Source organism: Notothenia rossii (assembly GCF_949606895.1).
Source record: "Notothenia rossii genome assembly, chromosome: 11".
Lineage (NCBI taxonomy): Eukaryota > Metazoa > Chordata > Actinopteri > Perciformes > Nototheniidae > Notothenia > Notothenia rossii.
Genome location: NC_136910.1, coordinates 2,699,767 through 2,727,007, shown reverse-complemented (window position 1 = coordinate 2,727,007; position 27,241 = coordinate 2,699,767). Strand labels below are relative to the sequence as shown.

General features: G+C 40.1%; 3 protein-coding genes across 5 annotated transcripts in view; 1 reads left to right on the top strand and 2 right to left on the bottom strand.

The window, feature by feature from the left end:
* Positions 1-236: 236 nt before the first annotated feature.
* ogfod3 (2-oxoglutarate and iron dependent oxygenase domain containing 3) lies at positions 237-12,146 on the bottom strand (the record flags this gene model as incomplete). Its single annotated transcript, XM_079658436.1, has 7 exons — positions 11,954-12,146; positions 10,190-10,422; positions 7,096-7,171; positions 6,966-7,008; positions 6,125-6,189; positions 1,421-1,477; positions 237-456 (listed from the first exon to the last, which is right to left on the bottom strand). Exons 1-7 carry the CDS (start codon positions 12,019-12,021, stop codon positions 237-239), a joined length of 762 nt encoding a protein of 253 aa, XP_079514562.1. The 5' UTR covers positions 12,022-12,146.
* Positions 12,147-12,255: 109 nt separating this feature from the next.
* The window catches only part of hexd (hexosaminidase d), a 19,895-nt gene continuing 4,909 nt past the window's right edge, over positions 12,256-27,241 (top strand). Inside the window, exons 1-13 of one of the 3 annotated variants that reach the window (XR_013803861.1) lie at positions 12,260-12,779; positions 12,850-12,941; positions 13,018-13,133; positions 13,786-13,873; positions 14,541-14,705; positions 15,322-15,505; positions 16,750-16,821; positions 18,785-18,983; positions 19,124-19,285; positions 21,415-21,522; positions 22,147-22,236; positions 23,513-25,436; positions 25,637-26,483. Coding sequence is in view for 2 of the 3 variants with exons in the window: in XM_079658025.1 (XP_079514151.1) it covers positions 12,855-12,941; positions 13,018-13,133; positions 13,786-13,873; positions 14,541-14,705; positions 15,322-15,505; positions 16,750-16,821; positions 18,785-18,983; positions 19,124-19,285; positions 21,415-21,522; positions 22,147-22,236; positions 23,513-23,684 (1,443 nt within the window). In the remaining variant the exon portion in view is untranslated. Of the gene's footprint in view, positions 12,780-12,849; positions 12,942-13,017; positions 13,134-13,785; positions 13,874-14,540; positions 14,706-15,321; positions 15,506-16,749; positions 16,822-18,784; positions 18,984-19,123; positions 19,286-21,414; positions 21,523-22,146; positions 22,237-23,512; positions 26,484-27,241 lie in introns of those variants that run through there. The other 2 variants (XM_079658025.1, XM_079658026.1) reach the window with 2 other exon arrangements.
* cybc1 (cytochrome b-245 chaperone 1) overlaps positions 24,452-27,241 on the bottom strand; it is a 16,114-nt gene continuing 13,324 nt past the window's right edge. Inside the window, exon 6 of the mRNA XM_079658030.1 lies at positions 24,452-26,793. Within this exon, the coding sequence (XP_079514156.1) occupies positions 26,631-26,793 (163 nt within the window). The 3' untranslated portion in view covers positions 24,452-26,630. The remainder of the gene's footprint in view (positions 26,794-27,241) is intronic.

Below are 27,241 nucleotides of genomic sequence, written 5' to 3'. Positions count from 1 at the left end.
GTTAAGGTGTATATCAGTATGTAGTGTCTCTATTGTGATACTGCCTGCAGCACCTCTTTTCACCCTCTGTCTGAAACCAGAGCTGCTCTGATTGGTTAGCTGGCCGGCTCTGTCGTAATTGGTCAACAGCTTAGAGTCCCGCCCCCTTAGCCTATCAATTACAATGTGTTGGCGCTCCCAGTACCATTTCAAAAAATCTAACTAGTGAATAAATTATCTGTTTGATGAAGCCACTTTTAAAGACCAGTGCTTCTCTCAAAGTTACCGAGGTAGAAGTGTGTTTTTATTGTATTTCTCGTCACCTTGTCGATGTGCGGGTGCCAGTACTCGTCGTGTTGGGTCTGGGCGATGGTACTGTTGATTCTGGAGAAGAAAGTTGGCTTAGTGAGGAACATCAGAGCCGGGTCCAAACCAAACGTCTCCGCAATCACCGCCTGGATCCGCCCACGCACGTCTCTGGAAAAACGATGTCAAAAAAGTTTAATAAAAGGATGATTTAAACTTTAATAGTTTGGGATTTATAAGATACCGCAATAAACCGTATTTAATTTTGTTTTAATTTACATTATTTAATTTCATATTCTATTGACATGTATATAGACTTTTTGCACTACTTTTTATTTTGGGAACACTAAAGAGTGACACACACAGCTGGGAGACAAGGGGACACTAAAGAGTGACGCACACAGGCTGGAGACCAGGGGACACTAAAGAGTGACGCATACAGCTGGGAGACCAGGGGACACTAAAGAGTGACGCACACAGGCTGGAGACCAGGGGACACTAAAGAGTGACGCATACAGCTGGGAGACCAGGGGACACTAAAGAGTGACGCACACAGCTGGGAGACCAGGGGACACTAAAGAGTGACGCACACATCTGGGAGACCAGGGGACACTAAAGAGTGACGCACACAGCTGGGAGACCAGAGGACACTAGAAAGTGACGCACACAGCTGGGAGACCAGGGGACACTAAAGAGTGACGCACACAGCTGGGAGACCAGGGGACACTAAAGAGTGACGCACACATCTGGGAGACCAGGGGACACTAAAGAGTGACGCACACAGCTGGGAGACCAGGGGACACTAAAGAGTGACGCACACAGCTGGGAGACCAGGGGACACTAAAGAGTGACGCACACATCTGGGAGACCAGGGGACACTAAAGAGTGACGCACACATCTGGGAGACCAGGGGACACTAAAGAGTGACGCACACAGCTGGGAGACCAGGGGACACTAGAAAGTGACGCCTGGCCCCTTAATGCTTCACATAAGTCATAATGTTTACCGTTATTGTCCCAAAGGTTACGACAGAGTTTGACGGATAACAGACGTTAAGAACATATTTCCAAACACAGGGATTTGAGCAGACCGTTAGCATGCACTAAAAACCCCTTCTTTAAGATTCTGTACTCACTTGTACAGCTGGAAATCCTCCTCTGTGAACACCTCCCCGATCTGTTCCCCAAAATACCTGCAGCAGTGAGACAGACATTAGAATGAGCTCCAGCGTTATCCCCTGGGACACATCGATGCATCAATAATCAAACTCCAGTACTTTAATTTATAGGAATATGAAAACGAGTAACAGGTGCTTTCTGTTTGCTGTAACTCTAAGTATCTGGGACACATCCTCAGGTGAAATGGCTGATGAAGATGAAGATGATGATGACGTGTATAGACAGTGGCGTGTCTTATATACACAAACATGTTGGCTAGAACATTCTCTTGGTGTTCAGATTATTAGTCAATTTATTGAACATGTCAGAAACAAAAACATACAACAATAATATATATATACTCTTTTTTTTCCTCACTCAAATGAATAATTATAACAAAGTACAAAAAAAACAATCATAATTCTCAAATAGTCCGTCATGTTCAACCGGGGCAAGAAGAAGCTTAAAAAAACTTTTCTGGTCCGACCCCCTCTAGCATACATTTTTCTTATAAATAAAATATTAGGTCATCGTCATCAGCGACATGTTTGTCTTGTTAATTTGTTTGCTTTTTGACAAAACAATCAGAAAGAAATTACTTTTACAACAAATGGGATTTTACACATCCTGTTCATAACCATTAATGATTTGGCTCCTAAATAATACTTTCAGTTTAGACAGACTTGTACAATAAGTAAAAAAAAAAATGTTTTGCCGTAAAACTGTGAAGTAAGACTTTTTTTTGTGAAACCGCTCAATGACCTACACGGGGTATATGCAGGAATCCTGAAGTCACATGTAAGACCTGCTAAGACCTTTTTTAAGACCCTTTCCATACATGTTAAGATCTCATCTCCACTTTGAGTTTTAACCGGTTACCTTGGCGACACACTTTACCTCACATTGACTATATACAGTATTGATTGTCCTTCCTCCTTATCTTCCAACCATTTGTGTTATTTTTGGGACTTTAAGTATTTTTGGAACTTTAAGTATTTTTGGAACTTTAAGTATTTTTGGATCTTTAAGTATTTTTGGAAATGTAAGTATATTTGGACCTTTGGACCCTTTCCATACATTTTAAGACCTCATCGCCAGTTGGAGTTCTAACCGGTTACCTTGGCGACACACTCACATTGACTATATACAGGATTTATTGTCCTTCCTCCTTATCTTCCAACCATTTGGACGCAGACTTGCATTTCCCCATAACGATGTTGCTTAGCAACCGGCGTAAACGGACCTTCGCGCTATCAAGCAGTGAGCGTGAGATGTCCTGTTCAGATGACGTCAGATCCAACGGGATGCCATAAATAAACTACACAGAATCACACTACACACCTACGCAATGATTACATTCAGGCAGACTGTAGAATAAAACCTCTTTGGACCATTTATATACTTATTGAAAACAAGATACAAAATGTAATACCTTGGAAAATGCCCTTTAATACTTTTTAATAGCCTTAATTTTCACTAAATTGATTGATCAACTTTTTAAGACCCCACGGACACCCTGCTACATCTCCCGTCTCCCACCACAGACCAAGACGGCGTCACGTTGGCACATTTCACTTCTTTCTTTCAGAATGAGGCGGAAAGTATTAAAAGAGGTGAAAATCACTCCAAGTGTGGGCATGTTGAGAGCTGTACACACACACAAGGGGAGTTAGTCGGTTCATTAGAGCCAGCATGCGGGACCGGGACTCTGGGATTTGTAGTCTTTAGTTGCGTATTTTTCATAGTCTTATATTTCAACAGTTTTACGACAAACTGTGACTTTTTTTACATGGAAATTATTATTTAAGATTGACAAACATCATATGTGTAATTCGTGGCACAATTGGCTGCAGTGCCAGAGTATGATCTTATCATGCTGTATGACAAGGGAGAAAAGGGAGAAAAGGGGGAGATGTTTGAAGGAGAGAGGGAAACAGCTGCTGGCAGTGATGAATGAGGGAGGGAGGAGGGTCGTGTGGGTCACTGGACTCTGGGAGAACAGCATGAGGAAGATTGATGAGGATATTTCACTGAATAAATCTTTCTGTATTTCTCTAAATGTCACTTATCATGCTGGCTGTCATCCTGATATACACCTGAACTTCAGCAGGAGAGGACTCTTTAAAGTAGAGACACTACATACTGATATACACCTGAACATAAGCAGGAGAGGACTCTTTAAAGTAAAGACACTACATACTGATATACACCTGAACTTCAGCAGGAGAGCACTCTTTAAAGTAGAGACACTACATACTGATATACACCTGAACATAAGCAGGAGAGGACTCTTTAAAGTAGAGACACTACATACTGATATACACCTGAACTTCAGCAGGAGAGCACTCTTTAAAGTAGAGACACTACATACTGATATACACCTGAACTTCAGCAGGAGAGGACTCTTTAAAGTAGATACACTACATACTGATATACACCTGAACATCAGCAGGAGAGGACTCTTTAAAGTAGAGACACTACATACTGATATACACCTGAACTTCAGCAGGAGAGGACTCTTTAAAGTAGAGACACTACATACTGATATACACCTGAACTTCAGCAGGAGAGGACTCTTTAAAGTAGAGACACTACATACTGATATACACCTGAACTTCAGCAGGAGAGGACTCTTTAAAGTAGATACACTACATACTGATATACACCTGAACATCAGCAGGAGAGGACTCTTTAAAGTAGAGACACTACATACTGATATACACCTGAACATCAGCAGGAGAGGACTCTTTAAAGTAGAGACACTACATACTGATATACACCTGAACTTCAGCAGGAGAGCACTCTTTAAAGTAGAGACACTACATACTGATATACACCTGAACATCAGCAGGAGAGGACTCTTTAAAGTAGAGACACTACATACTGATATACACCTGAACATCAGCAGGAGAGGACTCTTTAAAGTAGAGACACTACATACTGATATACACCTGAACTTCAGCAGGAGAGGACTCTTTAAAGTAGAGACACTACATACTGATATACACCTGAACATCAGCAGGAGAGGACTCTTTAAAGTAGAGACACTACATACTGATATACAGCTGAACATCAGCAGGAGAGGACTCTTTAAAGTAGAGACACTACATACTGATATACACCTGAACATCAGCAGGAGAGGACTCTTTAAAGTAGAGACACTACATACTGATATACACCTGAACATCAGCAGGAGAGGACTCTTTAAAGTAGAGACACTACATACTGATATACACCTGAACATCAGCAGGAGAGGACTCTTTAAAGTAGAGACACTACATACTGATATACAGCTGAACATCAGCAGGAGAGGACTCTTTAAAGTAGAGACACTACATACTGATATACACCTGAACATCAGCAGGAGAGGACTCTTTAAAGTAGAGAAACTACATACTGATATACACCTGAACATCAGCAGGAGAGTACTCTTTAAAGTAGAGACACTACATACTGATATACACCTGAACATCAGCAGGAGAGGACTCTTTAAAGTAGAGACACTACATACCGATATACACCTGAACATCAGCAGGAGAGGACTCTTTAAAGTAGAGACACTACATACCGATATACACCTGAACATCAGCAGGAGAGGACTCTTTAAAGTAGAGACACTACATACCGATATATACCTGAACATCAGCAGGAGAGGACTCTTTAAAGTAGAGACACTACATACTGATATACACCTGAACACCAGCAGGAGAGGACTCTTTAAAGTAGAGACACTACATACTGATATACACCTGAACATCAGCAGGAGAGGACTCTTTAAAGTATAGACACTACATACTGATATACACCTGAACATCAGCAGGAGAGGACTCTTTAAAGTAGAGACACTACATACTGATATACACCTGAACATCAGCAGGAGATAACTTTTTAAAGTAGAGACACTACATACCGATATACACCTGAACATCAGCAGGAGAGGACTCTTTAAAGTAGAGACACTGCATACTGATATACACCTGAACATCAACAGGAGAGGACTCTTTAAAGTAGAGACACTACATACTGATATACACCTGAACATCAGCAGGAGAGGACTCTTTAAAGTAGAGACACTACATACTGATATACACCTGAACATCAGCAGGAGAGGACTCTTTAAAGTAGAGACACTACATACTGATATACACCTGAACATCAGCAGGAGAGGACTCTTTAAAGTAGAGACACTACATACTGATATACACCTGAACATCAGCAGGAGAGAACTCTTTAAAGTAGAGACACTACATACCGATATACACCTGAACATCAGCAGGAGAGGACTCTTTAAAGTAGAGACACTACATACTGATATACACCTGAACATCAACAGGAGAGGACTCTTTAAAGTAGAGACACTACATACTGATATACACCTGAACATCAGCAGGAGAGGACTCTTTAAAGTAGAGACACTATATACTGATATGCACCTGAACATCAGCAGGAGAGGACTCTTTAAAGTAGAGACACTACATACTGATATACACCTGAACATCAGCAGGAGAGGACTCTTTAAAGTAGAGGCACTACATACTGATATACACCTGAACATCAGCAGGAGAGAACTCTTTAAAGTAGAGGCACTACATACTGATATACACCTGAACATCAGCAGGAGAGAACTCTTTAAAGTAGAGACACTACATACTGAGAAAGTTAATTTAATATGTGTTTCCCACCTGTAGATGTTCACAAACTGTTTGCCCATCGACAGAGCTCCAGAGTGCAAGTCCAGTATGGAGGCCTGCAAGGGACAAAAAGACAGAAGCAGGAATATGTGAGAATTAATTGGACATATTTTAATGAGAAATTAATTCATTAATAGGTTATTTTTAACATTTTTGAGTCATTGTTTTGGAGGAAAAAGAAAATATATAAACTGGGCTCCAGCCACACTTTATTTAATATATTTTTTATTTATTTTCATTTTGTTTTATTTGTTTTCCTTTTTGCATTTAATTATTAATTTAACACTTTTTAGTTCATGCATTTATTGCTGTTTTGCAAATGTGTGTTCAAGTCGATACTGGTGGCAATGTTACATTTAAAATACTCCCTTCTCTTATTCTGTAATCTCACAACACTAGTTAATTAAATGATATTAAATACTCTGTGTTTAAATACAGTTTTTTTACAATGTGTTCAATAGCGCCATCTAGTGGACACTGCTTCACACTGCTGTGGAAAGGACATTATTGAACAAAATGTGACTTTCTCCCCTTTAAATTAATCAATAATTTACTTTTAAATAATAATAATAATGATGGTATAATAGAGGAAGGTTTTTCAGCATCTAATATTTGGGTAATTAATTTATTGGGGCTGCACAGTATATTTGATGTTGATGAGTACGTGTCTTTAATTGATGGTATTGTTTGTAAAAAGGTCAGATAATAACTTACAAAAACAACTATTTGTATCCTAAAAATTAAAGTACGGGGGAAGGCAAATCATCAAAAAGATCATGACTAGAACCAAATACAGATTATTTTGACCGTTTAATTTGTGGGTTGTACTCACCCCTCCCTCTGATCCAGCGAGAGCCAGCCCTCTCTCAGCCAGCCTGGGTGTAAAAGACAGAAAGTGACTCAAAAAGGTGGCACAGCGGGACAGAGGAGCTTTATTTGTTGAATATAAAGTGTTGTTTTACCTCTTGAGCGTCTCAGCCTCCTCCCGGGTCACAATGCTGTCTGTGACGGCCCGACCACACTTCAGAGGGGTGCATCCTGCAGGAGAGGACACGCTTAATAACAGAAAGACTACGTGGAAGTGGAGTTCTGATCATTAATGCCTCAAAATGATAGGCCATGAGACTACCCAATTTGCACTGCGCAAGTTCTTCCTCCATGTTGGACAGCTACGTACGGCAACCCAAACAGGACATTTGACCTCCGCAATGATCTAATAACAGAGTTTTGTTTCCTAGAAAATTTCCCTTTTCCAGGAATCTCAACAGAAAAGGTTCGTCCAGACTAATACATTTCTAATGTAAAATAAATAAAAACAATTCACAGTTAAGAATTAGATATTAATTATTAATGCCATAAATGATTGCATACATTTACAGTTTCTTATTGTTCCAGTGTGAAGGCTTTCAAACTAAAGTTAAATCCATTTCTCACTTATTCTAAGAATGACCTTAACCCACTAAAAGGATTTATTCTTAAATAATCGGGGAATTACGTCGTACAAACAACAACTCATCTTCTCTCTCGGTGTCAAATGTCCCACTTGGGTTGCCGTAAGTAGCTGAATAATAAGGAGGATCAACTCGTGCTCGCACAGTGCAAATCGACACAGGGTCACAGGCCCTGCTTTCTGTAGGCACTACGAGTCTAACAACAGACATTTAACAATGTGCTGATGAAAGGTAGGCAGTTAACTAAAACCCCACAACCTTTAACAACACCTCGGTTTAATAACATCATCACAGTTCTCACCTTGATATCGTTTTCAGTTCTCGCATAGATACTAGGGGTGTAACGGTTCACAAACATTTCGGTTCGGTACGTACCTCGGTCTTTTGGTCACGGTTCGGTTCGGTACGTTTTCGGTACAGCAGATTTTTTTTCACAAAACAAAACATATATTTTTTTTTAATTATTATTAGGGCCGGGACTTTAACGCGTTAATTAAGATTAATTAATTACACAAAAATTAACGCATTTTAATCGCACTTATTTTTGCACCGCGGAACGTTTCTCACTGGATGAGTTTCAGGGGTACCGATTATACTGGAGCACCAACTAACGTTCATGACTTCAGACAACAACAAACCACAGTGAACAATAGTCAAACATGAACGAAGAAGCTGATGAGACCGCTTTGGTTGGCCCCGTGGATGGGACATTTTGTTTTAAAAAACGGACGGATGGAAGCGTCGATAAGAGCACGGTTGTTTGCAAATTATGCAAAAAGGAATTTGCATATCACCGCAGCACATCAAGCCTCAAGTATCACCTCAATGCAAAACATATAGCAGCTAGCGTGGAAGCTAGCGTGGACGTTAGCCCGACTCGGAGTACAAGGACCCACACCCAATTCGCGTTGATCAAACAGTGGCCTATGCAACAGAGAGATTTTATTTTTCATCAGGATATTGGAAGAATAGGAGGGATTGAGGTCAATCACTGGAACTTTTTTATTTTATTTTAAATGGTACACTTTATGTTGAACTATTTATTACGTTGTTGGTGCAACTGGCACTTTATGTTGAACTGTTTATTGTTTTGGCCAAGGTTATTGAGAGAGTTGGACTGAAATGGATTAGATTTTTTAAATCAACTGTTGGTAAATCAACAAAGTCTGTTATGGCCTCTGAAGCAACAGAGAGATGCTTTCTAATAGTCAGGGTTTCCAATGTTCTGAATGTACTTGAAAGTATTGTGTTTTACTTCAAAAACAAAGTGTTATAGTTTACAGAAGGTCTACCTACCTATAGGCTACCTGAATCTCTGAAATGTACTATATTCCTAAATATGCTATTGCTACACTTTATGGCAAAAATTGCACTTTTCTGTTGGTCTTGGTTCAGTACAACCTTGAAAAAAATAAACAATGTTTTGTTGCTTAAGCTTATGTATTCAGTTATTATTCAATGGTATACTAAAATCCAAGTGAAAAACATTCCTTCTCACTGCTCTCAGGTCAGATATTTATATGTGATTAAAAATGCGATTAATTTCAATTAATTAATTACAAAGCCTCTAATTAATTAGATTAATATTTTTAATCGGGTCTCGGCCCTAATTATTATTAAACTGTGAATAATGTATTCACTCAAATAAATACAAAATATAATAAAGTAAACATTAAGGTGCAGCATTTTGATGAACTGGAATAATCTGTATTTGAACTGTACTGTACTCGTACCTAAGCAGCCAGTTTGACATTAGGACTTGCTTGTCGTTGTATTTTCATGTTTTAAAAAAAATAATAAACTTGTCCACATTGCTTGCCGAAAGGGCAGATCTGCTGGCACTAACAATGTCTCCTGCTGTGGAGAACACCCTCTCTAGGGACAGAGGTAGCAGACAGAGCCAGGCGTTTGTAATAGCTTTGGCTCGGTCTGAACTAGTTGCGAGAGGTGGACGCTTAAATGCTAGCGGGAGTTGGGTTTGCACTTCAGTCTTTTTTCTTTTGGTGCCGGTGATATTCACGTTCGGGTGATGCCTTTTCAAATGAGTGTGCAAGTTTGATGTATTGCCAGCACGTAACCAATGTTAGTTGAACAATGCAGACAAACAGCTTTGGTTCGGTCCACCTGTCTTTGTCCGTCATCCTTGTACGTAACTGCAAAACCAAAATGTTCCCAAACCGGAGACTTCAATGATGCTGGAGGATTTTAGAGCTCAACTTTATCTGCGTTCGCCATTTCAACAGTTCCTCAAATTACTGACTACATTTGAACGCATCCCTGCTCTCATAGTATGCCTCTCGTCCAATGAAATGACTTGCTCGCTCTATGACGCTTCGAACCCAATGTGAGCAAATTACTCTGAATGCTGCGACGCAGCAGCGGAGATTACTTCCAAAAAGTTATTCACGTTCTCAATTTTTTACGTTTAACGTTATATTCGTTCGGTACACGTGTACCGAACCGAAGGGCCCGTACCGAATAATTCCGGTACGTATACCGTTACACCCCTAATAGATACGGTTTGTGGTTCCAGCCTTGATATAATTTGTAATTCTAACTTGGATATTGTTTGTAGTTCTCACTGGCTAACATTTGTAGTTCTCACCTGGGTATCGCTTGTGGTTGTTGTAGTCCTCGGAGCAGGGCACGCTGTAGAACCTTGGATGAGGAGAGACGAGCTCCCCTCGGCTGACGAGTGTTTCTGTGACCTCGCTGTCCAGAGAGAGGTAGATCCACAGCGCCCCCCCGCTCATCAGAACCACCACCAGCAGCAGAACCAGGAACCAACGAGAACCAAGAAAGCCTCGCCATGCAGAACCCTGCCGCAGAGCATTGCCCCTGAACCAGAGAGGAGACTCAGATTCAGATCACAATACTTTGCTCCATTTTATGATAAAATACGTTAATAAAAATCAGCAGTTAAAATAAAAGTTCGCAATGAAAAGAAATAAACAAAAAATCTAATAAAAACGAAATATTCGGACGTAGATTTTGAGCTGACTATTTTTCTGTGAATACATCATAAAACAATGTTTTCCTCTTATTTTAAAGAACTTTTAAATCACTAAAACACTAAAACACATACTCAATAGGCGTATAAAAGTAAATGCATAGAAATAAGGAATGTAAATCAAAACATGTATGTCCCATGATTTGACTTTATTTATGCATTAACTAATTAAATCTATTTACTTCAGCCTTTTATGAAAAGTGTATTACTTACATTTGGTAACAACCAACCATGTTTTAATTGTGGTTGAGTTCTTTTCTGTCCTGCATGTCACTCTCAGGAAATGTGACCTGTGTTAGTAGCATTGACTAAATTGCAAATCAATCAATCAATGTTTATTTACATAGCTCAATATCAACAATGTTACATTTGTCTCGGTGGACTTCACAGTGTGTACAGAATATCAGTATGACAATATGACACCCTCTGTCCTTAGACCCTCTGTCCTTAGACCCTCACATCATACAAGGAAACACTTCCGGAGAAACCCTACAGTTTAAAGGGGAACATGGGAGAAACCTCAGGGAGAGCAACAGAGGAGGGATCCCTCTCCCAGGACGGACAGACGTGCAATAGATGCCGTGTGTAAATTGAAGAGATAATACATTTACAACATCGGTAGACCAAATGTTTGGAAATGCATGTGTCTATAACAAGAAGATGAATCCACGAGGATGTCAACAATCCTGTGGGAGCCATCAGGGAAGTAGTGTGATGAGAGTCAGGCAGGACCACAGATACAGGTTCAGCCACGACTTGAAGTCCAGGACTCACGACCGCAATAAACACCATTAACTCTAAATGAAAGCACAAATGAACCACCAGCATGCATGCAACCTCCTTCTGTCTGAAGACTGCATTCACATTTATACATACAGTTTCATTTAGACCCTACTGGTGTTTTAAGGACATGTTGACAGCAGCTGGTTCTAAACTTGCATTACATAAAAACATGTTTAAATGTGTGCTTTGACATTTCATGTATGTGTTCATGTCATTAACTATTAATAAATATTTCGCTTTTAGTATGTATTTATTATTATTATTATCTGCTATTTTTATGTGCTATTTCAAGTATTTGTTTTAATTAAGGTTTACTACTTTTCTGTCCTGCATATCACTCTCAGGAAAATATGACCTGTGTTAGTAGCATTGAGTAAATTGCAAATAAACGCCATTAACTCCTAATTAAAGCACAAATGAACCATCAGCATGCATGCAACTTCCTTCTGTCTGAAGACTGCATTCACGTCTCTAATAAATACAGTTTAGACCCTACTGTCAGTATTTATGAGGTGTTTTAAGGAAATGTTGACAGCAGCTGGCCCTCCCTCTCTTCTCCTCGTTGTATTTACTCACCTCTTGATTTTCTTCTCTATCTCCGTGGCATTGGCCCCCTGGGGAGCCCTCATCCGCAGCAGAGCCATGTTGATGCAACCCTTCACAGAAACACCGTCATAAACCAAATGTCTTGTTTATAAGACAACAAACCGAGCAGAGACGCTAACGGCTAGCTCCACAGACATGAATCTCCCTCCTTCACCACTTCCGGGTTGACGCGTAACCGCCGGGTGATTGGCTCTCTGGAAAGGAAAGCAACGTTTTTATTGGACCACGTCATCTTGATGGGGATTTTGTCTCTTCTGAGCAATCCGGTTGTTATTGATCCTTTGTTAACCGAGAGAAAGTTCAAAATATACGGTTAATTTGTTTTTAGAGATGTACAAATGCAGTATATTGTTCAGTATCATTTGACAAGGCGTTCAAATAACTATATGGAAATAATAATTGTCAGTGTAATTAGGGTACAGCAATAAAAAGACAGATTTCAGTCACACAGTGCAACTCTTCATGTTAAAAAGACCCGTTCAGAAGAATCGGATCGTCCTTGAACGCAACACTACACACAACCGACTAGCTTCAAACCGCTTCAAACCTATGCTTCAAACACGGCGCACATCTGCAAAAACACACGATCCATGCAACAACATATCTATATATTAACGGTGTTTTTACTATTATGAGCAAAATACATAAACCTATAACTCCTTACTGCATGCAGCGTGCATTCTACTATCCATTGCTCTTCACAGGGAGACTAAACTAATCGATTACCGAGGCGTTCCTGCAGAAAAGTGCCTCAAAACAACAACAACATACTCCTTACATGTCCTCTATTATCCAGGTGAGTCAAACGAGTACATGCACACGCATAAACACACCTGTACTGTTCTTAATATGCTTTATTCTTGCAGGAGGAATGAATAATCCACCATGGCCCAAAGGGAAGAAACTAGTCCACTTGGATCTGAAAGGAGCCCCTCCAAGAGTAGGATACCTGCACAAGGTGAGCACACAGCTAGATTCCGTATTGAATACATAGATATTTACAGCTTTTATACACTTGAATGTCCCTCTCCCAGCTGATAGAGCTGTTCTCCCAGCTGGGAGCGGATGGTCTGCTGGTGGAGTATGAAGACATGTTTCCCTATGAGGGGGATCTGAAGCTGCTGCAGGCCACACAGCACCCTGCTTACAGGTAGAGGTGGGGTTTTATATATGTTATAACATTATAATCATTCCTGCATTTCACCTGCACGATTATGCCTTTTTATACGTGTTGTGAAAATACTGAATGTCCTTCCAATATGAGAGTAACATGATAACAAAGGTGTCCCAACTGGGGATGATTGAGTCCATTCATTCCAAAGTCACAGCCACATAAATGAGCACAATAAGCTTATAATGTAATAATAAGAATCAGTCTTTCGAATGTTATATTAAAAAAAAAGCCTCCACAGCATCAGGACTGTTTGAGGCATATGATAGCTATGTGATTAACATGATGACTCAGCCTCTATGGAGAGAGACATATGACAAGCATGATCATTTCTGACGTGGAGCTAATCTGAAGTAAACATTGAATACTGCTTTCTATTCCTCCATCTTGTGACTGTGGAACTCCCTCTCTTGGATATCAGCATGTGAAGGACACTGTTCAGGAACTAGTTGATGCTCTGTATGTGATGACTACTTCCATTCTGGAGAGGATCACAGATACATGGATCCTGAGACTCAAGCTCAAACCGGGGACCAGAGATGTTTTTCTAACAATATGTTCAAAGCATAAACATCTGTTTGTTGAATAGTGGAAAAGTTAAGCTCTGTTTACTGTTTCTCTGTTCCTCCAGCCGAGAGGAGGTTTTATCCATGCAGGAGTTTGCTCAGTCCAAAGGCTTGGAGGTCATCCCACTGGTGCAGACGTTTGGTCACATGGAGGTGAGGGAATCTGCTTTTATTGCATTTCTTATCCTGATAATCCTCATTAATTCTATTCTGTAGCACACCACCATGTACACCTTAAAGCTCCTCCAACAGAGCAACATGAATATATATAGGAAGTAGAACTAATTAAACTGATAAAATAGTGCAAGAGAATGTTTTGAGATGTGCAAGTAAATACAAATAGAAATAGTGCAAGAAGAGTGTACAGGTAAACGGAATAATATCAGTGATGGCAAAAGTACACACATCCTTCACTCAAGTAGAAGTACAGATACTCATGTTTAAAAATACTCTGGTGAAAGTAGAAGTACTGACTAAACTTCTTTACTCAAGTCAAAGTAAAGAGGCTTTGAAATGTACTTCAGTAAAAAGTACCCATAACTAGCAGCTGTTTTAAAGAGTACCTGACCTCCCTTTATATTAATAGAACAATAATGTCATTGTTAGCTAATGAATGTTTCCATGTAGAAGTAGAAAGTACAGGTATTTGTGTTCAAAAGGTAAGAAGTCAAAGCAATAAGTCATCAGAAAAATAAGTAGTGGAGTAAAGTACTGATACCAGAAACATGTACTGAAGTACAGTAACAAAGTATTTGTACTCTAATACTTCCCACCTGTGAATATGATATACAGCACTATGGATGTTTCCTCTGTGTTACAGTTTGTGTTGAAGCACGGTTCCCTGAGCAGCCTGAGGGAGACGGCGTCCTGCATCGGGACCCTGACCCCCCACAGAGAGGAGGGTCTGCAGCTGCTGATGGAGATGATGAAGCAGGTGGTGGAGCTTCATCCGGGAGTGAAGACTCTGCACATCGGAGCGGACGAGGTGAGGGTTTAAAGACCCCCTATCATCCTGTTTCTCATCAATATATCACAGGTCTCAGATATATACAGAGCCTGTCTCTGATTGGCTGAAACACCAGACAGATCATTGCAGCATTACCCATGATCCCCTCTGTTTCAGCCCTGTTTCCAAAGTGCTGATTCTCTGTCTGTTACTTTAGATGAAAATAAGGAGCCCCTCCCCACGCCCCTCTGAGAGACATTTGGTTACAAAGAACTCAATGGAGCTCTAGAGGAGATTCAGGTGATAAGGGGGGGGGGGGGGGGGGTTACCTTGGTTGCTGATTGGACAAAGACAAAACATCGTCATGACATCATGAAGTGTCCAAAATCTTTCCACAGTGTGGGAAAAGCCAACGATTAGCAACATTGATTTTGCAAGAAAATGCCTTTTATCTGGTGATTAATTGAAATAAAATATGAATGTTGATGCCAGAGCTCGAGATGTAAAGCCTGTTATATTAGAAATCAAAATAATGAGGCTGTAAGTCAGGGAAAAACACTTGTGCCATATTCATCACCAAATACAAGTCTAAACTGTCTCTGAGGCTCATGATGAGTTTCCCATAATGTCCTGTCCTTGTCTAACTCTCCTGCAGGTGTACTTGCTGGGGGAAGGTGAGGAGTCCAAGCTGTGGCTCTCGTCCCCTGAACGCACCGTGGAGCAGCTGTTCCTGAGTCATGTGACCAAAGTGGCCGGGGCAGTGAAGGCAAAATGGCCGAACATCAGCATCATCATGTGGGACGACATGATGAGAGAAATGAGCCCCGAGACACTGAAAGGTGAGGAGACAATATAATCAAACACTGAACCAGGTCTTAAAGAGTTTTATCTTATATTATTTATTGAACAGTTTCAAATGCAACTAACCCTTCTTCTTACATTGGTTTTTTAATATTTTAATCGTTTAACCTTTACTAGAATTATGACATTTTTATTACTATTATCTTTTTATTTGTATTTCTGTTGTTCACTTTGTTTTAAGGGGTTTCATATGGTCGCATCGACTCAGTTGCCTTGTGTCTTATCTGTCGGAGAGAAATCATTATTTATTTTATTATATTTTATTTGTATTATATTACCTTTTACCTCCTTGTGTCTCTTAACCTGATAACATGTTATATTTTTGCTGCATGTACCTTTTAAAGTTCTGAACAAATAATCTGAGGGGAATTTGCTGTTGTTTATTTTTACGCATTTTGTAAAGCACTTTGAGCTGCATGTGTTGTACGAAAAGCATTATTATTATTATTATTATTATTATTATTATTATTATTATTATTATTATTATTATTATTATTATTATTATTATTATTATTATTATGCGCAGGCAGGCAGGCAGGCAGGCAGGCAGGGATGGATGGATGGATGGATGGATGGATGGATGGATGGATGGATGGATCAGACAGACAGACAGACAGACAGACGGACGGACGGACGGACGGACGGACGGACGGACGGACGGACGGACGGACGGACGGACGGACGGACGGACGGACGGACGGACGGACGGACGGACGGACGGACGGACGGACGGACGGACGGACGGACGGACGGACGGACGGACGGACGGACGGACGGACGGACGGACGGACGGACGGACGGACGGACGGACGGACGGACGGACGGACGGACGGACGGACGGACGGACGGACGGACGGACGGACGGACGGACGGACGGACGGACGGACGGACGGACGGACGGACGGACGGACGGACGGACGGACAGACAGACAGACAGACAGACAGACAGACAGACAGACAGACAGACAGACAGACAGACAGACAGACAGACAGACAGACAGACAGACAGACAGACAGACAGACAGACAGACAGACAGACAGACAGACAGACAGACAGACAGACAGAGGACAGACAGATAGACATGAAATGCACCAGAGAAGAGATGTTTGAAGCCTGAGGGAGTCGGCATGTCTCCGTCAAATAACTGTTGCAGTTTCTAATATCTGTGCACTTCTTTGTGTCTGGATTTGACCGTTTTTCTTTATTTGATCCATGTTTCAGCGAGTGGTTTGGTGGGACTGGTCCAGCCCATGTTGTGGGACTACACCCCAAATCTGGACGTGGAAAAGACCGGTAAGAACTGATTACTGTGGAAATAAGTATTAAAACATTAGGCTCTTATATGTTATTTAAAGCGGACCTATCATGCTTTGAATAATATAGTGTAGGACCATACCTATATAAGGCATATTTATACTTTTTATTTTTCAAAATACCAAACAGATGCATTTTAGCCATTCCTCATTTCGCTCAATGTAACACTGTCTTTGCATCATGGGCTGATTCTGTGAGAACAGCACCATCTACAGGCCTGGCATATGTACTACAGCGTCTCCAGCGCTTTCCAACGGCAATGTCCGTGGCTGTCTCCTCCTGATTGGTGGAGTTGGCCCAATAGCCGTAGCGCCACTTCTGTGACATCATAGAAGTGTTCAAATCTGGATCAGTCTGTATCAGATCCGTTGCAGCCCCTTTTTAAGAGATTTGGGTATGGAGGGAAATAGAGAGGGTTGTGTTTTCTGACACTTGGTGAGTTCCCTGGAACACCGGGGACACATGTTCATGTAGAGAAGACGTACAAAAGTGCATTTTGCATGATAGGTCCCCTTTAATGTATTGTACAGTACTTGATTATAAGATAAGATAAGATGGAACTTTATTAATCCCCACGGGGAAAGTAGTAGTAGTTTAACAGCAACAGGGTATAACATTTAAATGATTTACAGTTAAGTAACTATAAAATAAGAAATTAACTCAAATGAGCATATACATATTTGGGTCATATATACATATTAGATATATTATATTCACATGTATGTGTGCCGGTAAAAAGTTATATACTCAGTTTCTTATTCCTATTTTATTTTATACATCTTATTCTTTTAGTTTTCTCACAATTTCCACCTTTATTTCCTTCCATTTATCTGCAACAACTACACTGTGCGTTACTACTTCTATTGAGCACATGGCAAAAAAAGCCTTTGAATCCTTGAAATAACCTGCAGCATGCATACATTGTCAAAGACTCAAAGGCTTTATTGGCATATGCACAAAGCTACAGTGTAGAGATGGCAATGAAATTCTTCTGACCTGAGCTCCTCCAACAATAGGCGCGTTCACACCAAGTACTTTTCCCACAAAGGTTCCTAAGAACTACGATTTAGTTGCGTTCACACCAAAAAGTCCCAGGAACTAAATTAGTTCGAGATAACCTTTTTCACCCCTTTTCAGTCCCTGCTAGAGAGCAGGGACTTTCGTGGGAGGAAAAGGTTCCTGTGTCTGATTGGCTGGGCGGAATGCAAACCACGCCCCGTCAAAATCCCAAAAAGTTTTGTGAAGCCGCCATTTTATTATCCTCGCATTGCATTATTAGCATTAGCATTATTAGCATTAGCATTAGCCCAGTGCAGAAACGCAGAGAGACTAACTTATGGCAACACAAAATAAAACATGGGAGCGGTGGAGATGAGGTGGTGTCGGCGTTCTGGCCGTTTACTCGGAAGGCTTCAGTAGAAGCTGCTGGGAGTCCCAGCAGCTTCTACTGAAGCCAGTCCCTAACTCCGGGGACTTCCTGCCGGGGACTTCGGGTGGCAGTATACGCCGTGAAGTTGTTTGCGGCCTGCCAGTAAACCCAAAGCAGAAGAAGAAGAAGTGACGTCAGCGGCTTCATTTGCCTAATCCACCCCCAGGAACTTATTCCGGTGTGAACGCGATCTGTACTTAGTTCATCAGAACTAAAGACTTCTCAGGAACCTTTGTGGGAAAAGTACCTGGTGTGAACGCGCCTAATGCAACATATATAATAAAATACACAAATAGTTCAAAAATTCTAGATACATTTCCATCACCTAGTTTCTACTTAATGTACAATGATGTATAATGTTTGTATAATTGTTATGCTATGACGTTTGTATTTTGTCTTTGCTTTTGTTTGCTTTGTACAGCCCTTTGAGGCATTTCTTGTGCTTTGGGGCCATACAGTAATACATGCTGATTTGATATATAGATCTTAACGTGTGCTCTGTGTGTTGTGCAGTGTCTCTGCTGGAGAAGTACTGCAGTGCAGGTTTGTCTGATGTTTGGGCAGCGAGCTCCTTTAAAGGCTCCACCTGCGTTCACACCTGTGTGCCGAGCACCCAGAGACACCTGGAGAACCACGAGAGGTGGCTTCAGGTCGCTGCGTCTGTCTCTGCTGCCGTGCACCTGCAGGGCATCGCTCTCACCGGCTGGCAACGGTAAATCACATCGATCACTAAAGACTGAAGCTTCCTTTGTGCTCCAGTCAGTCCTCACGGTGAACACAGAGCTGATTCCAGATCAGATGCACGCTGAAGGCTCTTTAAGCATCTCTCACTGATCCTGCTGATCCTTGCAGGTACGACCACCTGTCCGTGCTGTGTGAGCTGATGCCCGCGGCTCTCCCCTCTCTCGCAGCCTGTCTGCAGACGCTGATCCTGGGTCAGTTCAGTGCCGAGGCTCAGAGACACGTGACAGAGGGATTGGGAATCCCCTCAGTGGAGGTGGAGGACATCGGGAGGTAGGAAGTACTTTATTCATCCCAATTTGGGAAGTTTTTCTGATGTGAGGTCCACAATCGTTCTGGTGTACAACATCCTGCAGAATGCCGCCCCTCCACCTCTTAACTCATCGGTTACTCAGCGTAGCAACACCAGACTGACCACTAGAAACACCACGTGGTGACCTATCAGTCCCATTCAGGAAGAGTTATTTTGGTCAGTCAGCATTCTCGGTCACAGCAATACAAAAGTGGAACTCTTTACCCACTCAAATCAAAGACATACATACATATAGCACCTTCACAGCTCATAAGAGAACTACACCTGCACACACTAGTCTGTGTTGGATATGACGTGATCATGGAGGTTTTCCCTGGTTTCTGTTGTGTGATTGTGACGTGCTATATGTGACATGTATGTAGTATAGGGCTGAACGATGTACCGTGTCATGGCGATAACCGCGATTTTTTTTTTTTAGGGCGTTCGATATTAATTAGGTAAATTAACTCAAACACGTCATGTTACAATTATTTAGCTGCCTGCTACAAAAGGAAAACTTGCGCGGCTCTCATGTCAGGGGTGCTTGAGTGGAGTGACATGCAGGCTCTGAGTCTGCATGCACAGCAAACAACTATTCCAGATGCCTTTGCCGGTGTTACACCATATGAGAAAGGTTCAAACGGCATAAAGGAGCTGGTGTATAGCTGTTCTTCATTTTATTTTGATAATGTTGTTTAAAAGATGTCCACTACTTTGCTGCTATTTACACAAAAAAGGTTTTAATTGTGGAATAAAAAGTGAAATGACCTATTTGGTCACGTATGTTAATTCCCTAATGTGATGAAGCTTCCTGTAGTTTAATGTAATACGTTTCATCTCTTGGATCCCTTCTACACACCAGTCTTCTTCATTCACAGATGAACCCCCTTATTTGAGGGGAAGCAACCTGCATTATCATGACATGTTAGATTATGACTTAAGGTTTGATGAGTCAACCAGTTAAGATCCAGACGTCCGTGACTAAAATCCTTCATCCGGTTAAATATAGTTAAAAAAACCGCAATATATATCGCAGATGAAAAGAATATCGCAATGTCCGTTTTTTTCAATATCGTGCAGCCCTAACGTGTGTTGTTTATTGCTCTCTTTTATCCTTTCAACTGTATCTACTTGTCTTTCATCCTTTCTTTATAACTAATGCTGTTGATATATTGTGATTTTAAAAAGGTGTCTGTTATGATCTGGACAACAGCTGGAAATTAGCAATGTTGGCTAAAGCTCCCCATTTACTGTTGTTTGTGACAGTTGATCAATGGGGACTGTCCACGACACTAGGGATGTCCCGATCACCTTTTTTTGCTCCCGATCCGATTCCGATCATTTGATTTTGACAATTTGCCGATACCAATTTTTCCCGATCCGATCTTTATGCAATGCATTAAGAGAAAAAAAAGCATTCAAGTTGTCCCTTAAGGTTATTTTTTTATTTAAATTGGATATTCTATTCAACATGGATATAGCTTCTTTCTTTCACAGCAGCATTGGATCAGTTCAGTTGTGCAGCATTGGATCAAAACAAAATAAAGCTTATCAGTACTCGTTAGCTTACTGCTACAATTAGACACTGCGCCCACTCTGTTGCCAGATTGGAGAGAAATAAGCAGGTCTATGAAGACAAGCCCCAAAGAAGCAACACATACATGATGTTCTGTCATTTGAAACCAAAACTAAGGCCTCAGGATGACTTTAAGACTTGAACATGGTCATTTTTGTTTTGTAACATTGAATACAACATTTAAAAAAAAGTATTTAAAAAAAAAAAAAAGATTTCCTCCCGATTCCGATCTTTTGAAAATCACGTGATCGGCTCCGATCCCCGATTACATGATCGGATCGGGACATCTCTACACGACACTATAAAGAAACACACTAAACAAAAGAAACGTTGTTTTATGGACTCCACTGAGTGGTGCAGGGATTTGTTTGTAGGCTAACCCAACAAAAACGTTCAGAAAACCATTGACTTCAAGACGAGGGACCAGGAATTGCTGAAATGCTGACTCATTTCCTGGTTTTAGGACTCATTCCTGCACCACTGTCTCGTAGGTATCTTTAGGTTTTGATAGTATTTTGTCCCATGTGTCTTCAGGAGCTCTGCAGACGACTCTCTGTTCCCAGGACGGAGGCTGGCGGAGTTAACCGTGGAGCTCAATGCGCTGCTGAACTCGGACGACATACGATTCTTTGACAACAACATGTGAGTTATGGGCAGACTTCTCATTTTAACGAATAACAAATAGTCCGAAAAATATCCCATTGCAGCTACCAACGCAAAAAACATACGCCTATTATTCCCAAGGCCATCGATACCACTCTAGTGCCTTTTATATAGATGTGAAAATACAGCGTATGGGCAAAAATGGAAATTATGGAATGGAAAAAAGTCTTTGAATTTTGCCCAAAGATGTTTTTTGTTCTTATCAAACTGATGTATGTTCAAGTATTAATTCTCCTGATAAATGTGTCTAAATTCAGATATTTGATGCAATGAAAAGGAACTTCCTGATTGACAATTTTGATTCTCTCGAAAGTGAAGGTATCTCGAGCTAACGTATTTCACGCTAATGTATATGGCGCTAACATATTCAAACTATTTTGACTTCACATCTGTAGAGTAGAAGAAGTAAGCCACGTGACACACCTCTCTCCATGTATTAATCCATGTTAAAGGCATGAGTGGTAAATCTTCTCAGAGAATAAACTAATCTCCAAACTGTTCCTATACCCTTTGCAGTAAATGAACTAAAAGGGTTATTCTTTAGCTACTTGTGTTTGATTACAGCCTGTGCTCCTGTGCTCCTGTGCTCCTGTGCTCCTGCAGGTACGTCAGAGGATGGTTCAGCCCGTTCCACAGACAGAGGAAGATGGTCACCTCCCTCATCACCCGGCAGATCCACAGCCAAGCATCAACGTGACCATCTTTTATTTCATTACACAGCTTTGCCTTTCATTCATTTCAACATATTCTGAGTTAGAAATACCTCATTTTGAGTTATTTTGATACAATTAACACTTGTAGTTTCATGTCTTGATTCATAAGAATAGACAATATTTGTTTATTAAATCAAATCAGGTTTTATTTATATAGTACATTTTAAAACGATTTCTGGTCGAGCCAAAGTGCTGTACATGCAAATAACAAAATAACACATTTCTACAATCGCAAACAGAAGACATTAAATTACAACAGCAAATCAAGTTTAGTGTAATTATGGGAGAATTACTATTCGTGTGGTACTACTGCCATATTAGGCCCATATTGAGCATATTAAAACCCATATTAAAAATAAATAAGCACTAATTAGACAGTTATTGAGGAACAACTCTTAGCTAATGGCTTAGTACTTGTAGAATATGGCCATGTAGAATAAGGTATTAATAAGTGTTTTATAATGACCAATAAAGAGCCAGTATACTGCTAATATGCATGTTAAAGTTGACCTATCATGCTATATTTGAATAATATAGTGTAGGACCATACCTATATCAGGCATATTTATACTTTTTATTTTTCAAAATACCAAACAGATCACGCATTTTAGCCATTCCTCATTTCGCTCAATTGAACACTGTCTTTGCATCATGGGCTGATTCTGTGAGAACAGCACCATCTACAGGCCTGGCATATGTACTACAGCTTCTCCAGCGCTTTCCAACGGCAATGTCCGTGGCTGTCTCCTCTTGATTGGTGGAGTTAGCCCAATAGCCGTAGCGCCACTTCTGTGACGTCATAGAAGTGTTCAAATCTGGATCAGTCTGTATCAGATCCGTTGCAGCCCCTTTTTAAGAGATTTGGGTATGGAGGAAAATAGAGAGGGTTGTGTTTTCTGACACTTGGTGAGTTCTCTGGACACCGGGGACACATATTCATGAAGAAAAGACCTACACAAGTGCATTTTGCATGATGGGTCACCTTTAAGTAATAACTGGTGAACATGTGTGGAGGCGTTTTAATCCGTGTCTACATTTAAAAGCCACTTCTTTGTCGGGGTGGTGTTGTGGTGGTGTTGTTGTGGTGTTGTTGTGTGTTGTCGTGGGTTGTTGTGGGTTGTGGGTTTCAAACTAATTTAGCGGAGATCGTTGTTGAATCAGATGAGCTTTATTCATTGGTCCAGCCGGAAAAGAAACAGGAGGACACATTTCCTCGCCTTAATATAACGTGTTACCGAAATCCCTTCTGCTTTCAGGTATTTGGTTACGATCCAGGAGAAGGTGGAGGCTTTGAAAGAGGAGATGGTTCGTCTTTACCCAGATTCAACAGCCGAGGAGTGGATCGAGGAGCACGTCAGCCCCGTGGTGGCTCCTCTGCAGAGGATCATGGAGGATTTCTCTGCCTGTGTGACCGAAACGCAGCCTTAGAATGTTTTACCAGCTCAATATCAAACTGCTTTTTGATGCATTTCAATGTTGATCTGTTGTTTTTTTGCGACCAGCACTTTAAGTGGCAAAACACATCTGTTTTAGTTCTACCAAATGGTGTAATTGTGAGTGTCGTAACGGCAAAAACAACCTGATTGCTTTTCATTTACCTCTAAGCCTACTGGCTACAAATGTGGTGACTTATTAAGACAATTAGGGGTAAAAGCAAGAAATTAGGGTTGTCGAAGTTACAGTATAATAACTGTAATAAATCATTTGTTGCATCAACGCAGTTATGTTTCCCAAAGTCAGATTGAAACTAACTAGCATTTCAAGATTCAAATGGTTCATTTCCACTTGTAAATCTGCATTATATTGCATAACAAGAATAGTGTTCACTGCCATGTTAATAGAAATATTAAATACTTGAAAAATCCCACTTTAGGGTAATTTTTTACCTGAAAATAATGTGTTTGCGATTTTGACAGTCCTAATTTCAATATATGATATCACATTTCATATTGAACGCTTGCATTGAGCCTTAATTGTCCCATGGCAGACAGAATTGCATTGTAAAAGCCACTCTTATAGTGAGTGAAGTCTCCTTTTCTGACGTTGTGCAGTGTACATTTGCTTCATACTTAAGGGTTAAGTATAAAAGAAACGTCTACTGCCATCTAAAATGAACAGGAGTGAATGTAAGAGCAACCTGATGAATGTAAATTGCACAAACTGTTAAGGAAATAATACACAAATGGGACTTTGGGTTTAGTTATAAAATCATTTTATGTAATTCCTTCCAAAATAAACAAAGAATAATAAATCAACAAACAATCACAATTCTCATTTTCTTTTTAAGAGAACAAAAGACACTGGCATTAATCTAAAGTAACGGTAAAGTCTGGGGAAAAAAGTTCAAAATGTAACAATTTAACTTCGACATTAAGAAGTTATTCGTTGAATTTGACAAAAAGCGTATTAAGATCAGACATCATTTTACACACAATACAGAAAAAAAGGGTATAGTTTGCCTGAGATTCAGTCTTTGGTTCACAAAGTATTAAAAAAAGAACAGAAAAACTACCATAGGTCAAAGCATTTCACATACATTTAACACTGAATCGAGCCATGAAAATCACTCATGCTTGATTACAGTTTATAAATTCATCTCAACATGCTAAAGGTGATTATTACCTGGGTGGTCCCACAACACTCTGAGAAAAAGCACTTTCCTTTTCATTTACACCCATAAACACTCATTAGAGTTCAGTAGGAAGGCAAAGTTAATCTGGAGTGTATTCCCAAACAGTAATTAAATCAAAAAGCGAAGGCATCTTCATTTACTGAGAAAGAACGTTTTTACATAATTCGTAAAATTGTTGACACCACTATGGATGACAAAACATTTAAAAAAGGGTCTAATATGTAACATTTCCAGATTATATTTCTTAAAACAAGACCTATGTTATTTATTTGAGGTGTGTATATTCAGGGAAATGTGTAATTTCTCCTGTTAAGGCGTCACATTAGCATGAGTCAGCGTTATCTACCAGGAGCTGTCATAAATTGACTTCTATCCAGTTTTAAGCCACATTTTTAGCATACACTATGTAGATGGGTTTTAACTCTATATTTTAACCAGGTTAGATATATATTTTAGTAAACAGACACCTGGACCTAAAATTACCAAAGAAACAAGCTGAGCAAACGTTAGCCCCTTAGGATTTAGCATGAGTCAGCGTTTTCCAGAAGGCTGTCATATATTGACTTTTTATCCAATTTAAAAACCACATTTTAGCATACACTTTTAGTATATTCAGTAGGATGCTTTTTAACTCTTTAACCAGATGAAAGATTTTAGTAATAGGACATCTGAACCTTAAATTACCAAAGAAACAAGCTGAGCTAACGTTAGCCCTTAGGATTTAGCATGAGTCAGCGTTTTCCAGAAGCTGTCATATATTGACTTTTTATACAATTTAAAGCCACATTTTAGCATACACTTTTAGTTTAGTATATTCAGTAGGATGCTTTTTAACTCTTTAACCAGATGAAAGACTTTAGTAATCGGACATCTGAACCTTAAATTACCAAAGAAACAAGCTGAGCTAACGTTAGCCTTAAGCTAGCATCCAAATAGCATTGGAGAAACACTGGTTTTTAAAAGTAAAACTGCTTTATTCAGTGTATTTATCGGTTTTACTGAATGAATGTTTGTTTCAAAGAAGAGGACACCTCTGTAGATAATTCTGCAGCAGGTCAAATGTTCCTTTTAATATGTATGTAATCTGTGTGTAATCTGTGTTTGGATGCTATTGCTACCATCCAAACAGTGTTGGAGAAACACTGATTTTAACGTAAGACTGATTTATTTAGTGTATGAAGGGGTTTTACTCCATACATGTGTTTTTTTTGGAGAGGAGAAGACCTCAGTGGATTGTTCGGCTTCAATTAAAATCGTACTTTATTGATCAAACATCTGGATTTTAAATTATCAGACAAACAAGCAGAGCAGACATTAGCAGTTAGCTTGTAGCCCATATGTCCAGTGTCTACCACTTGATTTATTCAGGGGTTTTCATCAGTTTTAAACAAGAGGAGTGCTTTTTTTTGTAAGGAGACCTCTGTGGGTAATTTGGCTTCTCTTAAAAAACCTCCTGAACGATGAAAAACGAAATAATCCTAACCAGCAGAATCTGATTGTAACGATGAACTTCCATGATCAGCTATGACACCATAAAAAAAAATGACATAGTGTACTTCAGTTTGATAATGCTGCCGTCCCAGTCACATGAAAAATGACATTTAAATATTTGTACTCCTCCTAAAGCTGCCGTTATCCCACCCGACGTATCCAAAAAAAAAAAACCTGGAAGAGGCTAGATGTTTCACGCTCATGCTAACAGTATCAGTAAACCTGGACCCTCTGTGATGCGTTCAGAGACATCAGAGTTTTTCTGCTTCTTCCTCTGAATCACTGCTGTTATCCACAGAATCCTCCTCTTCCTCCTCTCCTGCATACTGAGCCTTCTCCTCTTTCTCCCTGCGCTGCTGCAGCTCCTCCAGACCCAGGAAACGTTTCAGCAAAGCAGCCAACGCCTCCACGTCACTGAGAGAAACAGGACAACACGGATGTTATGCAATTTTTGTTGTGTTGTGTTATTCCGAAGTTATTTGGATTTAATAATAACTCTTTAATCAGACGATAAGAAGGCTTTGAATCCAAGTTTTACAAAATTAATTGAGTTCATAATGATGTCTTTAAATACATTTATGACTGTTCACAATCTTTTTCTGTGAGAGCTGTGAGAGAGAACCAGAATAATAACACTCTGGGTATTAAAACCAAAATCATGAGCTTTTCAGAGGCTGAAACGCTGAAAAATATTTGTTTTGTATCGATGTGTTTGTTAAGAGAGACCCATTTGTGTGAATATCTTTTTATCCGGTATTTGATCAAGCTGCATTACACCTTATTTTCTATTTTCTACAGAGCTTGTCTCTGATTGGCTGAAACACCAAAAAGATCATTGCAGCATTACCCATAATCCCCTCTG